The sequence below is a fragment of the Octopus bimaculoides genome, chromosome 9 (assembly GCF_001194135.2).
Source record: "Octopus bimaculoides isolate UCB-OBI-ISO-001 chromosome 9, ASM119413v2, whole genome shotgun sequence".
NCBI lineage: Eukaryota > Metazoa > Mollusca > Cephalopoda > Octopoda > Octopodidae > Octopus > Octopus bimaculoides.
The window spans coordinates 73498115-73517561 of NC_068989.1; the positions used below are offsets into that span (position 1 = coordinate 73498115).

At 36.4% G+C, this 19447-nt stretch overlaps 1 protein-coding gene across 1 annotated transcript in view; it reads left to right on the forward strand.

Moving 5' to 3' along the window:
• The window catches only part of LOC106875453 (alkaline ceramidase 3-like), a 282178-nt gene that overhangs the window by 161468 nt on the left and 101263 nt on the right, over positions 1-19447 (forward strand). The window contains exon 2 of the mRNA XM_052970769.1: positions 9165-9275. Coding sequence (XP_052826729.1) covers positions 9165-9275 — 111 coding nt within the window. The remainder of the gene's footprint in view (positions 1-9164; positions 9276-19447) is intronic.

Sequence of the window (19447 nt, forward strand, 5' to 3'; positions counted from 1 at the left end):
TATATATATATATATATATATATATATATATATATGATATACACACACACACACACACACACACACACATATATATATATATGTATGTATGCACATACACACGTGTGTGTGTGTTGACAAAGATTTGGCATGTTCATTGGAGATATCTTGTAACATTTACACCCTTGAAGAGCTGTAACTCATTATGTAGGTGAACTTAGCTATTCTATAGGGGTATATGAAATGAGTACAAGACTCAGTACTAGGATCAGTATAATACATATGAAACCCTTGAAAGGTGTTATTCTAGCATGACCTTTGTCCAGTGACTGGAACCAGCAAATATTTTGGTTTCTTATTTCGGTATAAGGCCAGGAAACTAGTAGATATTAAAAATAAATGTTTATTTTACAATAATAATACACGATTTCATTACATCTCATATCCATGGTTGGATGATTTAGAATTATCTGTCTAATTCTCTGGTCACGCCCACCAATTACGTTACGATCCAATGATTGGATATGCATATGTACATATGTGCGTATATGTAAGATATATAAAAAAATATTGATATTGATTAATGAACTGTGTTATTACTTACTTGGAGCATAATAAAGATAACAGGATGAGAGGGGACACACACACACACACATTTGCGCAAAGCATTTTGGACAGAATGTTATGAGTGTTGTGAAAATTCTTAATCTCTTTCAATGCATTCAAGTAAATAAACCTACAGTATGAGTATGAGAGTGAAAGAGCGAGAGAGAGTGCATCATCGTCATCATCATCATCATCACCTTTGCTTCAATGTCATCATCATCATCATTATTATTTTTATAACATCTCCCTTTCCATGCTTGTATGGAATGTGAAGGCGCATGGCTCAGTGGATAGAACGTCGGGCTCACAATCATGTGGTAGTGAGTTCAGTTTCTGGACTGGGCTGTGTGTTGTGTTCTTGAGCAACACCTTGTCCAAGGAATCATACAGTGGGGCTGAACTCAGAATCATGTGGTTGGGAAGCAAGCTTCTTACCACTCAGCCAAGTGTGGATATATAAACACACACGATGGGATTCTTTCAGTTTCCATGTACCAAATCCCCAAATTCACTTACAAGAGACTTTGGTCATAAATTCTAGCTGTATCTCATTTAATATACTTTCTTTAGGAAAATTATAAGACTATTTATGCTAGTATGTAATAAATAAACAGTTTAACACAACCATCATTTCTTGACTAATTCTTCTTCATTCTTTTTATTATTTATATTCTGTTCCATAAACCACTAAGAACCTTTTTATTCCAATATATATATGGTTCCATGGAAGAATGAAAATGATAGATACTACTTGTATGACAAGGATGTTCATTTACAGCTATGTTGCAATATTAAGAAAAAGAAGCATACACATGCACTCACACACACACACACACACACACACACATGTGGTGGTTGCCTACTCCTTATGTAGAGTCTGACCACCGTCTGTACCTACACCTTAGAACCATCGTGGCATCTGATGTGGATTTTGAAACCAGACAATGCAGTTAAGTTCTGATCTTTGTTGATCTTAAAATGTCTTTTGAGGCCTCCGTTAGATTTGTGAACCTTCTGGCATACATTGCATTGAAAGGTGTGCACAGACATATAGGCAGATTAGTTGGTGGAGGTTCGTTTTCCATGGGTTCCCAAATGAGATTTGATTTCTTAACCACACAACCAAACTTGCATTTCTTTCAATAATGAGTGAGTGTATGTATGTATGTATGTATATAGGTTGTGTGTGTGTGTTTGTTGTGTGTGCGTTGGTGGCTGTGTGTGTGTGTGTATGTGTCTAGATGTATGTGTGCAATATGAATGAAGTTGTAAAGACAGTACGGTTTACCAAAGTTTAATCTGGCGAATTATCAAAATCCCACTGAAGACCAACTGTGAAAATATTGCTTATATAACATCCTGTACGGGTATGGTAGAAAAGAATAACATAAAATAGCAGGAGCTCAATGGAAAAGAAGGTGAGGATCGGAAGAGTTTGGTATGGCATGAAATTAGACAGCTCAGAATATATAAAGGGATTACAGAAATAAAGATGAAATAACATAACTAAATTATAATGACACTGAACATACATGATAAAATACTGAATATACACCACGAAATATAATAAAATTGATTAATATAACAGGTGTGTAAACATATATGCAAAGATATATAAATTACGTGTCAAATTGTTTGAAAATGCTAACTATGTGAAAGTAAGAGGAACATACTCTTCCGGGTTTTGCTGGAAACTGTTGATGAAGTGTCAGTCATCAGAATTAGATATGATTCATCATCATCGTCATCATCGTTTAACGTCCGCTTTCCATGCTAACATGGGTTGGACAATTTGACTGAGGATTGGCTGCACAATTTGACCAGATGGCTACACCAGGTTCGAATCTGATCTAGCAGAGTTTCTACAGCTGGATGCCCTTCCTAATGCCAACCACTCCGAGAGTGTAGTGGATGCTTTTATGTGCCACCGGCACGAGGGCCAGTCAGGTGTTTGACATATTATCATCGTCATCGTTTTAATGTTTGCTTTTCCATACTTACAAGTGAAATCGTAGTCATGGCCAATGCCAGTGTCGCATATCTGGCACCAGTGCAGGTGGCATGTAAAAAGCATCCTTCAAACTTTGGGCCTCACTGAGGCAGTGACAAGTGACCGAGACCTTTGGCACTACACCATACTTGAGAAGACCTGTCAAGCCAAGTGAGATTGTAGTCATGGCTGATGCTGGTGTTTTGTAACTGGCATCTGTGCTGGTGGCACATAAAAAGCACCCGCTACACTCTTGGTGTGGTTGGCATTAGGAAGGGCTGTAGAAACATGCCAAATCAAACTGGAACCTGGTGCAGCTGCTCAGCTTACCAGTTTTCTGTCAAACTGTCCAACCCATGCTAGCATGGAAAATGGATGTTAAATGATGATGATGAGGAGGAGGAGGAGGACGGCGACGATGTATGTATGTATGTATGTATCAGATGATGGTACATTGGGGCAGTTTCTATGGTTGGATGTGCTTCCTCATGCCAAACTTTATTTGTTTGCAAGTGAGATGATAATTTCCTTATCTATCAGACAACAAACAGCCCGGGATGTTGGTTACATGGAGAGATGGAAGTAAATGATGGCCTTTTGTTTACAGTCAGTGAAAACACACAAAGATAACAGAAAATGTGAATTCAATCACACAAACACACACACACACACACAGACATATGATAGTGTTCTTTCAGTTTCTGTGTACCAAATCCACTCACAATTCTTTGGTCAGCCTGGGACTGTAGTAGAAGAGTAGCACTGTATGCCCAAGGTGACATGCAATGAGACTGATCCCAATACCACATGGCTGTGATGCAAACCTGTTAACCACACAGCCATTTCTGCATCTATATACACACACACACATACACACACACACACACTGACCAACAGTCATACTATAATTGACCCTAGTTTATTTAGCTTGAAACTAGCTATGCAAGCACATTTCATTTATTAATAATCCTCCCTATTATAGGCACAAGACTGAAATTTTAGGGGATGGTTTAAGTCGATTATATTGACCCCAGTACTTGATTAGTACTTATTTTATCAACTCCAAAAGGATGAAAGGCAAAGTTGACCTTGAACTCAATGTAAAGATGATGAAATACCACTAAGTATTCTATCCGTTCTGCTAACGATTCTGCCAGCTCACCGCCATTTTTCATTTCTTAATAATATAATTTGTTTGATTTCAGTTATAAAACAAGTTGGTTCAAAGCCAATACACTGTTTCAGAATGGCTAGATGTAGATCATGGGCAGTTAAATTTAAGGTTTATATTCAAAGCTTACGATATTCTAAGTGGAATATGAGAAGTTAAATCTTGAATAATATGTCCAAATCTTAACAAGTATTTCAGTCAAATGAATTATACCTCAGTGTATTCATATTTCCAAGAAGATATATAATATTATGAAATGAAATTGAATGCTGAACATAATGTTATGAAACAGGTGTAATTTGACCTCCTATTGCATTGTTGCTTATTACATTTAGTTTATCATGCATTGTGAAACAAGGAAAGTTAGGTTTGAAAGTATATTTAATGAGTTTAACTCATACATATGATGTAAGTTCAAAAGCATCATATTAAATTAATACAAATTAAATTAATACAAATTAAATTAATACAAATCTGCTTTACTTTAAAATTTGAAGTCAAGAACTATTTTTTTTGTAAAGAAAAGAAAATCTATCTGAAACAAGGGTGTCAATAATTAAATTTATTCAAGTGTTCAAAGTTTTGGTTTGCAATATAATAGAATTAATTATATGCTTGTAAATGTGTGTTTTTAAGATAAGAAAATGATATATTGCATTAAATAACGAGAAGATGAACTGATGTTAAAAATTAGATAAGAAATAGAAATTGAAAATATCAAAGATCTGTATATTATATTAAAAAGGGTATCTAATTTATTATGAAAGTTCCATATATTTCAATTTAGATAAATAAGACAGATTGCATATGTCAAATATTCTTCACAACTGCAACAGTTCATATATTAAATAATTGACTTCACATATTATGATACAAATCTACTTTTGTGGGGTGAGGACACCATGAGTTAAAACACTCTCTTAGGCAGTTTTATATTTTTTGCTATCTTACAAATGGTTTACAAATGATTTTTAGTGCAGACAACCCCTTATGTATGCAGCTAGAGATTGGTTCTTTTGAGGAAAGCAAGATCTTATATACGTCAGAAAAACAGGATGAATAACATTTGTTTGGAAAGCGGACGTTAAACGATGATGATGATAATGATGATGTTTCTATGGTTTGAGGTAACGAATCAATTTCCATTCAATGTTACTGCCTGCTTTTTTTTCTCTTTAAGGGATCATATATATTTCAGACAAGTTAATGTCTTTACTTATGAGCAGGTATCAGAATGTGTTCTTTGCATACATTCTGAATGGGTGTATTGGTTAATCCTATAAAAATATCTTGATGTAGTCTTGTATTAACTATTGTGCTATAAACAGTACCTTTGAAAATTCAACTATAATCAAGTGAATATTGAGTCAGATGCATGCAGTTGCAAAGATGTACATATTGGATGAATTATAGAGTTTGGTTTAAGCTCATAATTTATAAGAACTGTGAAAAATTTGGTATCATCATCATCATCATCATCATCGTTTAACGTCCGCTTTCCATGCTAGCATGGGTTGGACGATTTGACTGAGGACTGGTGAAACCGGATGGCAACACCAGGCTCCAGTCTGATTTGGCAGAGTTTCTACAGCTGGATGCCCTTCCTAACGCCAACCACTCAGAGAGTGTAGTGGGTGCTTTTACGTGTCACCCGCACGAAAACGGCCACGCTCGAAATGGTGTCTTTTATGTGCCACCTGCACAAGCCAGTCCAGGGGCGCTGGCAACGATCTCGCTCGAAAATCCTACAGGAGCCAGTCAGGCGGTACTGGCAACGGCCACGCTCAAAATGGTGCATCTCATGTGCCACCCGCACAAGAACCAGTCCAGGGGCACTGGCAACGATCTTACTTGGCTTGCCGGGTCTTCTCACGCACAGCACAAAAAAAACTTTTATAATGTTCTTATTTATTAAAAATTTTATAATATGTGCAGCTGGGTGGATCAGTATTTTTTGGAGCAGTTGAAAGAATATTTTGAATATAAATGTGGAAACGTTTTGATTAAAAGGAGTGTTATACCAAGGTGGTGGTTCTTTTCATTTTTGGTTTTAATGTGAGTTTCTGAGTTATTTTTTCTCTTATGTAGCTAATGCTTTCAGGAATCAACTGTGTAATAGTGTCTTATTGGTAATATTCCTAAGCATCATTGAATGCTGCTTTGTTGGATGACAAGCTGGATATGCAAAGTGAGATGTTTTTTGACCAGGTTACACAAAACATTATTGGGGAGTCAATGTATGTTGTGCATAATATATCTGATTTTCTGCATGTTACAGAATTGTGAATTTTGTAAATTGAACACTTCATCAAGATATTTCAATATCATAATGTTAGATTCAGTTGTTATTCAGTTGAGCTAAGCAAAATAACATACGAAAGTCCTTCCTGAATCTCTTAATATTGTGTTTATGTATCTTTCTAAGTATAGCAAAACTGTTTGCACTGTATAAATTTCCGAGAACATGTGAGAACTTGGCATGTAAGCAAGTAAAGTTACTTTGTTTCACAATGTTGCTCCCATGCCTGTAGCAAATGGAATGTTTGAATGTTTCTTAATTCATATACAATTGTCAAAGAATAATGCTTGCCCTGACTTGTAGAGTTATATTGATTTCAGAATTAGTGATGGGTGAAAAGGTTTTTATGAAAGAACGAATATATCATACAAGCATATGTATTAAACAGCCTTAATTCAGGACAAACTTATGTCTCAGTGACATATGATATAATATGATATAATAAATATGATATATATTATACGTAACCACAAATGCATAACAGGTTATATTATATATTACTTGCATACACACATATACATGCACTCATACACATGTATGTAATACAAATAACTATTAGAAAATGGTTGTTTTTGGCTGCAGATTATCTCATATGATTCTCTTTGAGGAATTTCATCTCTTATAACTGCATCTTATATATCTTGAATATGTTGTATAAATGCATATGTCTTTTATATATATATGTGTGTGTGTGTGTAGATACCATCATCATCGTTTAATGTCCGTTTTCTATGCTGGCATGGGTTTGACGGTTTGACTGGGGACTGGCAAGCCAGGAGGCCACACCAGGCTCAAATCTGATCTGGAAATGTTTCTACAGCTGGATGCCTTTCCTAATGCCAACCACTCAGGCAGCACTGGCATCGGCCACGTCTGGATGGTGCTTTTTATGTGCCACTGGCACAAGTACCAGTCAGGGCAGGAAATCTGGCATCGATCATGTTTGGATGGTGGTTTTTACATGCTACCTGCATGTGCTTTTAACATTCCACCTGGGGAGCCAATCAGGCGGCTCTGACAGTGACCCACACATGAATGGTTGCTTATTGCATGCCATCAGCACTGGTAATGGCCACAACTACAATTTCCATTTGATTGTGATTTGATTTGATTTTGATTTACTTGACTCTATAGGTCTCCTCAAGCGCAGCATTTCACCCAACAATTCAAAGGCTGGTTATGTGACACTGGTGTAGGCTTCAGCTGTGATCTCACTTTCCTTGCCAGCTCTTCTCAATCACAGCATATCTCCAGAGGTCTCGGTCTTTTGTCATTGCCTCTGTGAGGCCCAGTGTTCAAAGGTCATGCTTCACCACCTCATCCCAGATCTTCCTGGGTCTCCCTCTTTCACGGGTTCCCCACACTGTTAAGGAGTGATACTTCTTTACACAGCTCTCCTCATCCATACGTAACACATGACCATACCAGTGCAATCGTCCCTCTTGCACACCACATCCAATGCTTCTTATGTCCAACATCTCTCTCAGGGAACTTACACTTTGTCGTGTGTGCACACTGACATTACACATCCAGCGGATCATACTAGCATCATTTCTTTTAAGCCTACACATATCTTTAGCAGTCATGGCTCATATTTCACTACTGTGTAGCATGGCAGTTCGCACACATGCATCGTATGATCTACTTTTCACTCTGAGCGAGAGGCCCTTTGTCACCAGTAATGGTAGGAGCTTTCTGAACTTTGCCCAGGCTATTCTTATTCTAGTGGCAATGCTCTCTGAGCATCCACCCCCACTACAGACTTGGCCACCTAGGTAGCGGAAGCTATATATATATATATATATATATATATATATATATATATATATATATATATATAATGGTTGTGCTCCAGCATGACTGCAGCTTTAAAGTTGAAACAAAATATAAAGAGTTATATATATGAAAATACCTTTTTTTTTTGGTTTGATAAGATCTTTGTTATTTATATCTGTTCTAGAAATGTCTCTTCTTCATTGTCTGAAATAATCATTTGTGATTCTGTTAAATCTTGAAGGTCTTCATATGTGACAGGTCTCATCACTTTGCAATAAATTCTGGATATCAATCAAACATTCGATCATCTCCTTCAAGTATATCCTCCTCCTCATCGTCATCATCATCAGCAGCACTACTATCATTCCAATGTACACTTTTCTATGCTTACATGGATCAGGTAGAATTTGTTGATGCAGATTTTTCTGAGGGCAAAACAATCTTCCTGCCATTATGCTTCAGTTGTTCCCAAGCAACATAATATTTCTCCATGACTGGATATGATTTTATGGATGAATGGATGCAAGTGATACTGTTTGTAAGATGGTCTGTCTGTTTGTCAGAGAGAGAGAAGGAGAGAGAGCTATATATATTCTTTAACCCTTTGGCATTAAGATTATTCCGTCAAGTGTAAGGCTTTTTTATTCACATTTAAAAAAATTAATTATGCATTATCTTATAGCTTTGAGGTTTCAATGATGTGATTGTTTCTTCTTCAGAATGACATTGTAGGGTAGGTGTGAGATATCAGATCTGGCCAATTTAAACATAAATCAGGTAGAATATTTGGGCCAGATGTGGCCTGTTTAAATATCAAAGGGTTAATTACCTATTAAAGTGTTACCCACAAAACACCTTAGAGTATGTTTAGTTCCTCTGAAGGAACTAAAGTTCCTCTGAAGGAATTTGTTTTTGTTTTGTTTTTTTGCTGCATATTTACTATAAATTTACATTGTACTCTTTCTCTTTCCCTCTCTCTCTCTCTCTCTCTCTCTCTCTCTCTCTCCCTCTCTCTCATACACACACACATACACAAACACATGTGTTCACCTGCTAATGAGTTACCCAGGAAATACTTTAGGTTACACTGACTTGTTCCTCGTTCTTTCACAGTTATGTTACTCCCTTTCTCTGTCTGTCTGTCTGTCTGTCTGTCTGTCTGTCTGTCTGTCACTCTGTGCCACATACTTACCATGTCTTCCATTCTGTTGCCACACACACACACACACACATACACACATTATAAATGAACCATAGTTTGAAGCATCTTCATTAGTCGGTAATGTGTTATTATGTGTTATTTATCATCCATTAATTTCTGCTTGTATTTTTCTGTCTTCCAGGGAATACCATTAGTAATCTTGTGATGATAATCCCACCCGTGTTTCTGGCTGTATTGGCATTGAGACAGAAACTCGAGATGAGGTTGCTGATGTGTAACATTAGTCTGCTAAGTAAGTAAATTATTTCTTTTATCTTTGTATCTGTTTCTTCTTTCACTCTTTATATTTCATTTTAACTTTTTTTTATTACCCTTTCATTTTTACCTCATGTCTCTTACCCAATGTCTCTTAAATTTACCTTGCTACTTTTTAACCTCTTACTTTCACCCTCTTTATTTTTTCCATCTCTCTTACTCTGTCACTTTTACCCAATGCTTTTTACCCCTTCACTTTATACCCTTTCTCTTTTATCTCCTCTCTTTTACTCTATCATTTTTACTTTTCTCTTTTACTCTATCACTGTTCCCATTTCTTTTATTCTTTTTCCATTTCTCTTTTAACTTTTTTTTTACTCTATTTTCTTCGCACTTTCTCTTTTACTTAACTTGTTTTTTTTTATTTTATTCACTTTTATTCTGTACCATCTGTTCTATCTCTTTTACTCTACCAATTCTTCATAGCCTTCTTTTTCTTCTCTCCGTCTGATTTATTCTCATTTTGTTTTTCCTATCTTTTCTACCCCGTCTCTTTTATGCTACCATTTTTAACTCTTTCTCCTTACTCTTTCTATTTTTTCTATTTTACCTTATCTCTTTTATCTATCTGTTCTATTCTTTCTTTTGATTCTATCTCCTTAGTTCTATCACTTCCTATTCTATTCCTCTTACTCTATCATTTTTAGCTCTTTCGCATTTGCTGTCTCTTTTCTTCTATTTTATTCTATCACTTTTACTCTTTACCACTTTCACTTTCCTCCTTAATCTAGTAATCTTAACTCTTCTATCACATTTTATTCTCATATATGTTCCCTGTTGCTTTTTTATCTTTTCTTTCAGGAAAATTGTGAAGGTTGATTTTATCATATATATATATATATTTATAAACAAAATTAAGGGTTCAGCAACAGGTTGCTTCACCACATACCAAAGTTATGTAATATATATATATATATATATATATATAACATGAAATACATAGATGTCCTTCAGCTAACTAGAACTCAGTGATGTTCTTTGTTTTTAGGCTAGACAGTATATTCTACCTATAGTCAAACTAACTTAGCAATATATACTACACCAACCGCATATAATTGACTCTTCTTATATCAGTCACTGATCAATATCAGAAGCAACTGTTAAGTTAGTGCTATAACATACTTAATGTAATGAGCACCGAAAATCTAATTGGAAATGATTACGTGGTGAGGAAAAGATAGCATTAAATCATCATTGTTGTCATCGTCATCATCATTATCATCATCATTATTTCATATTTGTTGGTAAGCGTTGGACACTCAGCAATGCATGTAGACTTCATCTTACTGAGGTATTGATGAGAGGATCAGAGTAAATTTACAATCTTGTACGGTAGGCACAGGAATGGCTGTGTGGTAAGTAGCTTGCTTACGAACCACATGGTTCCAGGTTCAGTCCCACTGCGTGGCACCTTGGGCAAGTGTCTTCTACTTTAGCCTCGGGCTGACCAAAGCCTTGTGAGTGGATTTGGTAGACGGAAACTCAAAGAAGCCCGTCGTGTATATATATATATATATATATATATATATATATATATATATATGTATATGTGTGTGTGTTTGTGTGTCTGTGTTTGTCCCCCTAGCATTGCTTGACAACCGATGCTGGTGTGTTTATGTCCCCGTAACTTAGTGGTTCGGCAAAAGAGACCGATAGAATAAGTACTAGGCTTACAAAGAATAAGTCCCAGTGTCGATTTGCTCGACTAAAGGCGGTGCTCCAGCATGGCTGCAGTCAAATGACTGAAACAAATAAAAGAGTAAAAGGGTAAAAGAGTAGTTTGCATTGAAAATTAGTATATGTTAGAATATAAAGTACTCTGAGGCATTCTTTGCATAAAAAATAACAGTCAAGTTTATTGACCCCTAAAAAGGATGAAAGGTGAAGTTGACCTTAGTGGAATTTGAACTCATTATGCAAAGGGTCAAAAGAAACGCTGTGAAATATTTTGTCTGACAAGCTAACGATTGTGCCAGCTTGTAACCATAAGGTTTTAATCTATAACAATTTTTGTATGAGCCAATGAGGAAGTCTACATATTTACTCAAACTGCTAGAGAAAGCAATCAAATAACACTCATATCATTTTAGAAAAGGAAGGACACATTGGAAAAATTGTTGTTGGCACTCTGTCGCTTACGACGTCGAGGGTTCCAGTTGATGCGATCAACGGAACAGCCTGCTCGTGAAATTAACGTGCAAGTGGCTGAGCACTCCACAGACATGTGTACCCTTAACGTAGTTCTCGGAGATATTCAGCGTGACACAGTGTGACAAGGCTGTCCCTTTGACATACAGGTACAACAGAAACAGGAAGTAAGAGTGAGAGAAAGTTGCGGTGGAAGAGTACAGCAGGGTTCGCCACCATCCCCTGCCGAAGCCTCATGGAGCTTTAGGTGTTTTTGCTCAATAAACCCTCACAACGCCCGGTCTGGGAATCGAAACCGCGATCATATGTCTGCGAGTCCGCTGCCCTAACCACTGGGCCATTGCGCCTCCACTGATCATGGTTAACCTGGGGTTAAACAACAACAGCTGCCAATATGTATTTATACTATTTATTATAGTCTTGTGCCTATGTAGGCTTTATGTAGATGTTGTCCTTATTTAACCCTAGGTTAGCCTAATGAAGCAGATTTAGGTTCAAAGGATCAAAGACATTCTAGTTCTAGCTATGATCATTTAGTTAGGTGTGGGTAGGGTAATCCAGTACAATGTATCAAGGACTACATTTATTAATAGTCCTTCCCTTTTGTTTGTCCCTAAATAGTCATGTGATCAACTAGAAATAGCAGCCAAATTATCCTCTTATTTCAAATCCTATAGTCTTAGAAAAAGAAAAGACACATTGATTAATGTAGTCCCAGATACGCTGAGGGTGGAAGTTCTTGTTGTTGTTGCTGTCATTGTCATTTAGTCTTCGATCAGCTCTGATCAGATAGAACTATTATCAAAATCATAGTTTTGCATGATCATAGTGTGGTCATGACCATCCCATCTTTTTTCCTTGGCACAGTGGAATCTATATTAGCCAACCTGTCTTTCATTTCTAAGACTTAAAGTGTGTGATTTGAAGGAACTTTGCAATTATTTCTAGCAGGTCAAAGGACTATAATGAGGCTCTATTGTCTGAACTTATGAGTGTGTGTATGTGTTTTGGGTTTGGGTTGGGAGTTTGTTTGTAAACAGAACTAGTAATTGTTAACTCCATATTGCATAAATTCTCAAGAATTACCTGGACCATAATGGAAGCTATGAACAAGAGGATTTAAAGTAAATATCTATGTCTTTGTGAAAAGCAATTCCATTGGTATTTTTGGCTACTGGTTATTTTGCAATCTTAATAATACTTTGCAAGGATATCAAAGAATAGTTTTATAGAATAATGTCTTTTATTCACATTTGGAATATGATTTTCCGTTGTCTTTTTTCTTCGTTTTCTTTTCTTTTGATTTGTTTTGCTCTGTTTACATACATATGTATACCTAGTAGCATGCTTTCAATTTTACATGAATATGTACTCACATGAATATATACTTCCATATAAAATGTTTATTTATACTTCCACACGAATATATATACTTATACATAAGCATGTGTCCTCACACATACATACACATATTACACACATAAGCATACAGGCATCATAATTTTCATTGTATGCTTTCATTATGGTTAGATAAATATTTGATTTCTATATGCTGTGGTTGTTGTGGCTGTGATCAAAGTTATTCCTTTTAAACCATCCTATTTGTGTTCCAGGCTTTGTATAGTCCAGTTTACATTATCCATTATGTCATTTTCCTTTTGAAACAATAAGGTATGATTTGTTGGAAATTTGGTTGATATTTATTTTTAGAATGATCACATGCAGGCTTCCTTATTCATTTAATACATTTGTTATTAGAATTGTTGCCCTTTCTTCAGGCTACAAACTTTTGAGCAAGCCACATGACTGGTACATATTTTAGCGTGAATAAGCAATTTGGGCTTTAGTTGGAAACGGAATTCAGAATATAAAGGACTGTGACTAAATACCACTAGCGTTTTCTTTTTATCTCCTAAGTTCACTGCTTGTTGATGGAGTGAGGAAAGCTTTGGTGGTTAGAGGTGTTGGAGTGAGAGAGGCAAGAGAATTTATAAATGATAGAAAAACTTGGAGAGTGTTTGTGGATGGATGAGTGAATTTGATGTTGCTCAAAGAGGTACGGAACCAGCATGATGCGGTGGGGGTAAACCAGCATATGTTGTCGGGCCCCACTGCTGATATTGGGGGTTGCATTCTATGCCTTGATCCGAGCATAGAACGGGGCTCACCTTTTTGAGTTGGGAAATGAATGGAATGCCTGGTGTGTGTCTTGTGGCTACCCCCTCCTAAAAAACTGGGGAATAGGCCTAGATATATAATAAAAGAAAAAAGTTCACTGCTCTACAAAGCTGGATATGCTGATGATGCTGTCAGCTGATTCTGACTAGCAGAATGTATCCTTTCAGCAAGAAACAGAAGTGCAGATACTCCAATCTAGTTTCTAATAACAGTTTCGAAGGTAGGTACAACGCCAGAAATCTCAAATCTTGGAACATTTTATTATAGTACCCCAAGTATGTAACTGGTACTTCATTTTATCAATCTCAAAAGAACATAAAGTAGTGTTCCACTGACCCTATAGTACCCAGCTGGTATCAATCCTGACAAGAGGAAAAGCAAAGTTAACTTCAATGGAATCTGAACTCAGGACTATTTTATCTGGCACAGTAACAATTCTGCCAGTTTGCTACCTTAATAATAATAATAATAATAATAATAATAATAATAATGCTTGGAACCACAGATTTTCTTGTCAGTTGTTTGACCTTAACCAGTTGAGCATGTCCCTTGGTGGCTGACGATATGTGCATCTCTGATCACGAGCAGAAGCAGTGGGGTAGCATCATAGCCATGTGTTGAGAGGAATTCTTTGGGGTTTGGATAATTCACCTTTGGAAACATGGGTGTTTTGCTCATCATCCTTAAACAAACCTTATTCAGGGACCTTTTGAGCGGGATGGGCTACTCGACCTGAAGAAAATTCTAACTGGTCCCCATCTGCGAGGTCATGCGCTGTTTATCTTGATATGAGATCACAATGTTGCACACATATAGTTGTAATGGATGTGCCTGGTGTACCCTTATCAGACAGGTAGTCATGATGGGTATACAGGATTTTGTATATTTTACCCCAGTGTCACTTTGATGGTATGCACTGCTCTCTCACTCAATAATAATAATAATAATAATAATAATAATAATAGTAATAATCATAATGATAATAATAATAATCGTTTTTACTATGAGCACAAGGCCTGAAATCTGGTGGGAGGGAGATTGTTGAATACTTTGACATTAGTGCTCAACTGGTACTTATTTCATCGACCTCAAAAGAATAAAATGCAAAGTTGACCTCAACAAAATTTGAACTCAGAATGTAAAGACTTGAAATGCCAGTAAGCATTTCATCTAGGGTGTTAACAATTCTTTCTGTAGTAGTTTCTTTCTGTGATCTCAGAGATCATGCGAAGACTGTAGGTATATCCCATTCCTCCAGACTAAATCAATAGAAAAAAAATTTAGCTGTGCTGCTGCTGCTGTTGTTGTTGTTGTTGATGGTGGTGGTGGTGGTGGGGGGAGATGGTGTTATAATTCTTATATATCAGAGTTCTAAACTTCATAATTGTGTCAGATGCAGCTTATAGAGAGCTAGATGCTGGAATCTGATACAGTAAAGAATTAGAACAACTGCAGCCACTACAGGCAGCTGCAAAAAAATCTGCAACATCAGCAACAAACACAATTATTGTTTTTTTTTTGTTTCCAATATTTTCTTTTTGTATATTTCATTTAGTGATTTTATTTCCAGGAATATTTGTCGTTGTTGTTGTTGCTTAACTTCCAAGTTGGCTCTGATCAAAAGGCAGACATTCAAATTATGACCATCCTGTCATAGGTTGTGTAAAAGACACTATATAATTTAGTCTGTCCTTCTTTCATGATAATAAGATGTGGTTTGAATAAGATATGACTGCTGTTTTCTAGAAGATCAATTAACCATATTTAAGCTCTGTCATTGCCTCATCTCTATGTTAGTCATAGCAGGTTGGGCATCTATACAGAGAGCTCCTATATTGACTCATTTGCCAGCTATTTCTTGCAAACTGAGTGACCACATTTAGGCTACTTCATTGGCTCATTTGGTTGCTGTTCTTAGTAGTTTGAGAGACTATGGAGAGTGCTGTCTGATTGAATCACTTGGCTGCTGTTTCTAGCAGGCCAAGCATTTATGGAGAAACCTCCTTTACTGGCCAATTTTACTGACCATGTATAGATTCTTTCATTAACATTTGGTTGTTATTTTTAGCAAGTCAAACAATCCTATGTAAGCTTCCTTTTTGGCTTGTTTAGTGACCATGTATGTACAGGGTCCTTCAGTAATTCATTTGATTGCTATTTATAGCATGTCAAGCAATCATGTAGAGGGCTCCTTCATTGGCACATATTCTTTCGAGGTGATTAGTGTTTCTGTTCTATGTGGTTGGTTGCCATGCTAGATATAGCAGCTAAACCTCTTTCGAATCATATTTTTCTGTCTTAAAAAACTACCAAAGGAAAGGATACCCTGGATAATATAGTTCTCTTGTAGTTCTGAAAACTTTGTATGAAATAAAGATGTGATCATTTCATCTTTCATTACTGGTCATCTTGGTTAGGGCTGGTCAAGGCTGTGTGGTAAGGACGGATTTCCTTTCATAGTGCCTGAAGGGAGTAATATTGACTGATGTTGGGGATGGGGGATGAATTGCCATGTTTTATAAAAGTAAGCTGGTTTCCAATGTTTTTAACCCTTTAGAATTTTTATCTGGCCATTTCAAGCCTAAATATTCTATCTTGTGTTCTATTTTGAAATTAGTCAGATATGATCTCTCACACCTACCCTATAATGTCATTTTCTAAAAATATACAAACACACCATTGAAATCTTGAAGCTACAAGATAATACATGATTAATTGAAAACGATGTGAATAAATAAGCATTACTTTTGACAGAGAAATCCGAATGCTAAGGGTTAAACTTGCCCAACACATCATGGTGAAGAAAGAATTCTATGCATGCAAAGTATATTTTTTATGTTTGTATATTTATTTTGCAAAATTTCTGATGCGAAATCATGTGTTGAAACATATTATTATATTTCAGGATGGCCATTGTTCATTTTCTTTATGCCAAATAAACACATCATTATATATTCATTCTTCACTTCAGCATTATTATTGTTCTCATTTTAGTGTCTTTTGTCTAAAATCTTTTGTCACACATCCTGTGACCTTTTCAGCAACTCTCCATCCCACATATCTCATCTCATTAATATATTTTGTTTTCTCATTAATACAACAACAGTTTCTTACTGAATTTGATAAATGGTAAATGTGTGGAATCCATCAGTCACCCCCCACACCACCAATATTGCCCTAACTCTTCGAAACGCTTAGTTTTAGAATGATGGCAGCTAATGAAGGAAATGTTCTCTTATGTGGCCTGTGTGTTTTCTGTACTCTGTTTATCATTTTGTCCACGTTTTTTTTGCAATGTCCTGTACCCAAATATGCATCTATATATACATGTAGATGTAGGTATGTACATACATGTACGTATATATGCATATACTCATTTATTATTTGTATATATATATTGTTGTATTTTGGGATGGTCACATTTTTCCTTTGTCAAATAGACATACACATTATATATTCATTCTTCACTTGTTTATTACTGTTCTTATTCTATCTCATGTCCATTTCTGGAAATCTTTTATCACACATCTGTGATCCCCTCAGCAGCACTTTCTGTCTTCGTGTGTGCTCTTGCTCTGTTTATTCCATTCTGTTCTTCTATGATTTGTCTCCTTATATGCGCATGTGTATGTACGTATGTGTGTGTGTGTCATTGTCCTTAGTAGCACTATGACCCTCCCTTCAGCCCCATTCCCTACCCCGTTGGTGCTGCTGCTGCTTCCTTTGAACCTGACTTTTTGTACCATTCTTGTAACTCACTGTGTTTGTGTGTTCGCCCATGCTGCTGCCATTTGGCAAAACAAAAAAAAAAATTACCATTCTGAAATACAATATCTGTTCCAGCACATGACTTTACATCAGGAATCTTGCAACACAAATTCATAAACATGCATAGAAATGCGTGTGTGTGTATTGACACATACACATAGAGAGAGAGAGAGAGAGAGAGAGAGAGAGAGAGTAAAAGAATTTGCATGGAAAGACAACAAAAGAATACACGGAAAACTGGAAAAAAACTCACAAATGATGTGGACATGCTCATCCCTCATTAATTATCAACCAAAAATCCTCACAGCCTCATGCCATTACTAAGATTGTTCATTTTGGTGGCTTCATCACCAACACGCTGCTGGAATAAATGATCAGGCATAAAGAAGAACATGAGACATGATAAAAACATAAGCAAACAAGAGCACTCAGAGAGCGCAAACCTCCGCCAAAGCAACACCAATGTCCTCTCAATGATTAGCCAGAGATGATTTCTAAAGTGAGAATATCTGAAATAAACATGACTGTTCTCACAAACAAGAATACTAACAATGAACCCAACTGCTCTCAAAAATTAAGTACAAAAACAGAATCCTTGTCCGGTACCAGATCGATCACAAAATCAAACATCCCTGAAAGTTTTATCTGAATCCATCCAGCAGTTCTTGGGATATCTTGTCCATGGACAAACAAACACAACTGAAAACACCTTTGCTAAGGTGGAGGTAATGATAAACAACATGGGCATTTTATATATATATATATATACACACGCTGGCATGGCTGTGTGGTAAGAAGCTTGCTTCCCAGCCACACCATTCTGGGTTCAGTTCTACTGCATGGCATCTTGTCCAAGTGTCTTCCACCATACCCTCGGGCTGAGTGGATTCGGCACTTGGAAACTGAAAGAATCTCATCGTATATATATTGGGTTGTCCGGAAAGTTTGTGCCGATTTTTAAAGGAAGGGAAAAAGGTCAATAAATACTTGCTATTACATTTTTAATCAACCAAATATGAACCATTTTGTTGCACAATGCATCTCCATCTTTCCTTTAACTTGAAAATACCCTCTTCCCAGAATTGAGGTGGTTTCATGGCAAATAAGTCAAAAGGTAAGCTACTATAAATCGGCATGAACTTTCCAGACAACCCAATATTTATGTGAGTGTGTCTTTGTGTCTGTGTTTGTCTCCCCAGCATCACTTGACTACTGATGCAAGTGCGTTTATGTCCCTGTAACTTAGTGGTTCAGCAAAAAAGACCGTTTGGATAAGTACTAGGCTACAAAGAATAAGTCCTGGGGTCAATTTCTTTGACTAAAAGACCCCTCTACGGTCGTGTTCCAGCATGGCTCCAGTCAAATGACTGAATCAAATAAAAGAATATATCCTATATATGCTACTAAGCATTTTGCTTGGCATGCTAACGATTCTGCCTGCCCACAGGAATTACTGGATGATGTAATCCTTGATGATCAAACGAACAAACAAATAAATAAATGGGGATGTCATGACTGGAATACCTTTGATCATAGGTTAGATCTGCTCAACCCGGACTGACCTTGGGTTGAACAATAGCAGATATCAATAACAACAACAAGAACTAGAACATCAGTAACACATACCACTTATAATAATAACAGCAGTGTCAACAACAAGCAGCATGACAATGAGTGACAGCATCTACAATAATAGCAATACAATACTCTGCAACAGCTGTTGTATTTCTTAATTTCAGAGATTGAAAAAAGAGAGAGAGAGAGAGAGAGTGTGTGTGTGTGTGAGAAAGTGTTGATGAGGTGGTGGGAAGGAAGAGGACAATAGGGATGTATAGTGAAGGCTAAGTAATTTCTATAATGTCACAGGTGTCCGGAAGAAAAAAAAAAACAAAGAGAAAAAAAAATGAATGGGATAATCTTGATTGTGTTGCAGAGAATATAGAGTGAGATAATTGATTTATTGTTGATAGAGAAAGCTAGCAGAGAAAGACATTGATCACCTGTACATATGTTATTGCCGTGTCCTGTAGTGCAATTTGTGTACTAATATATATA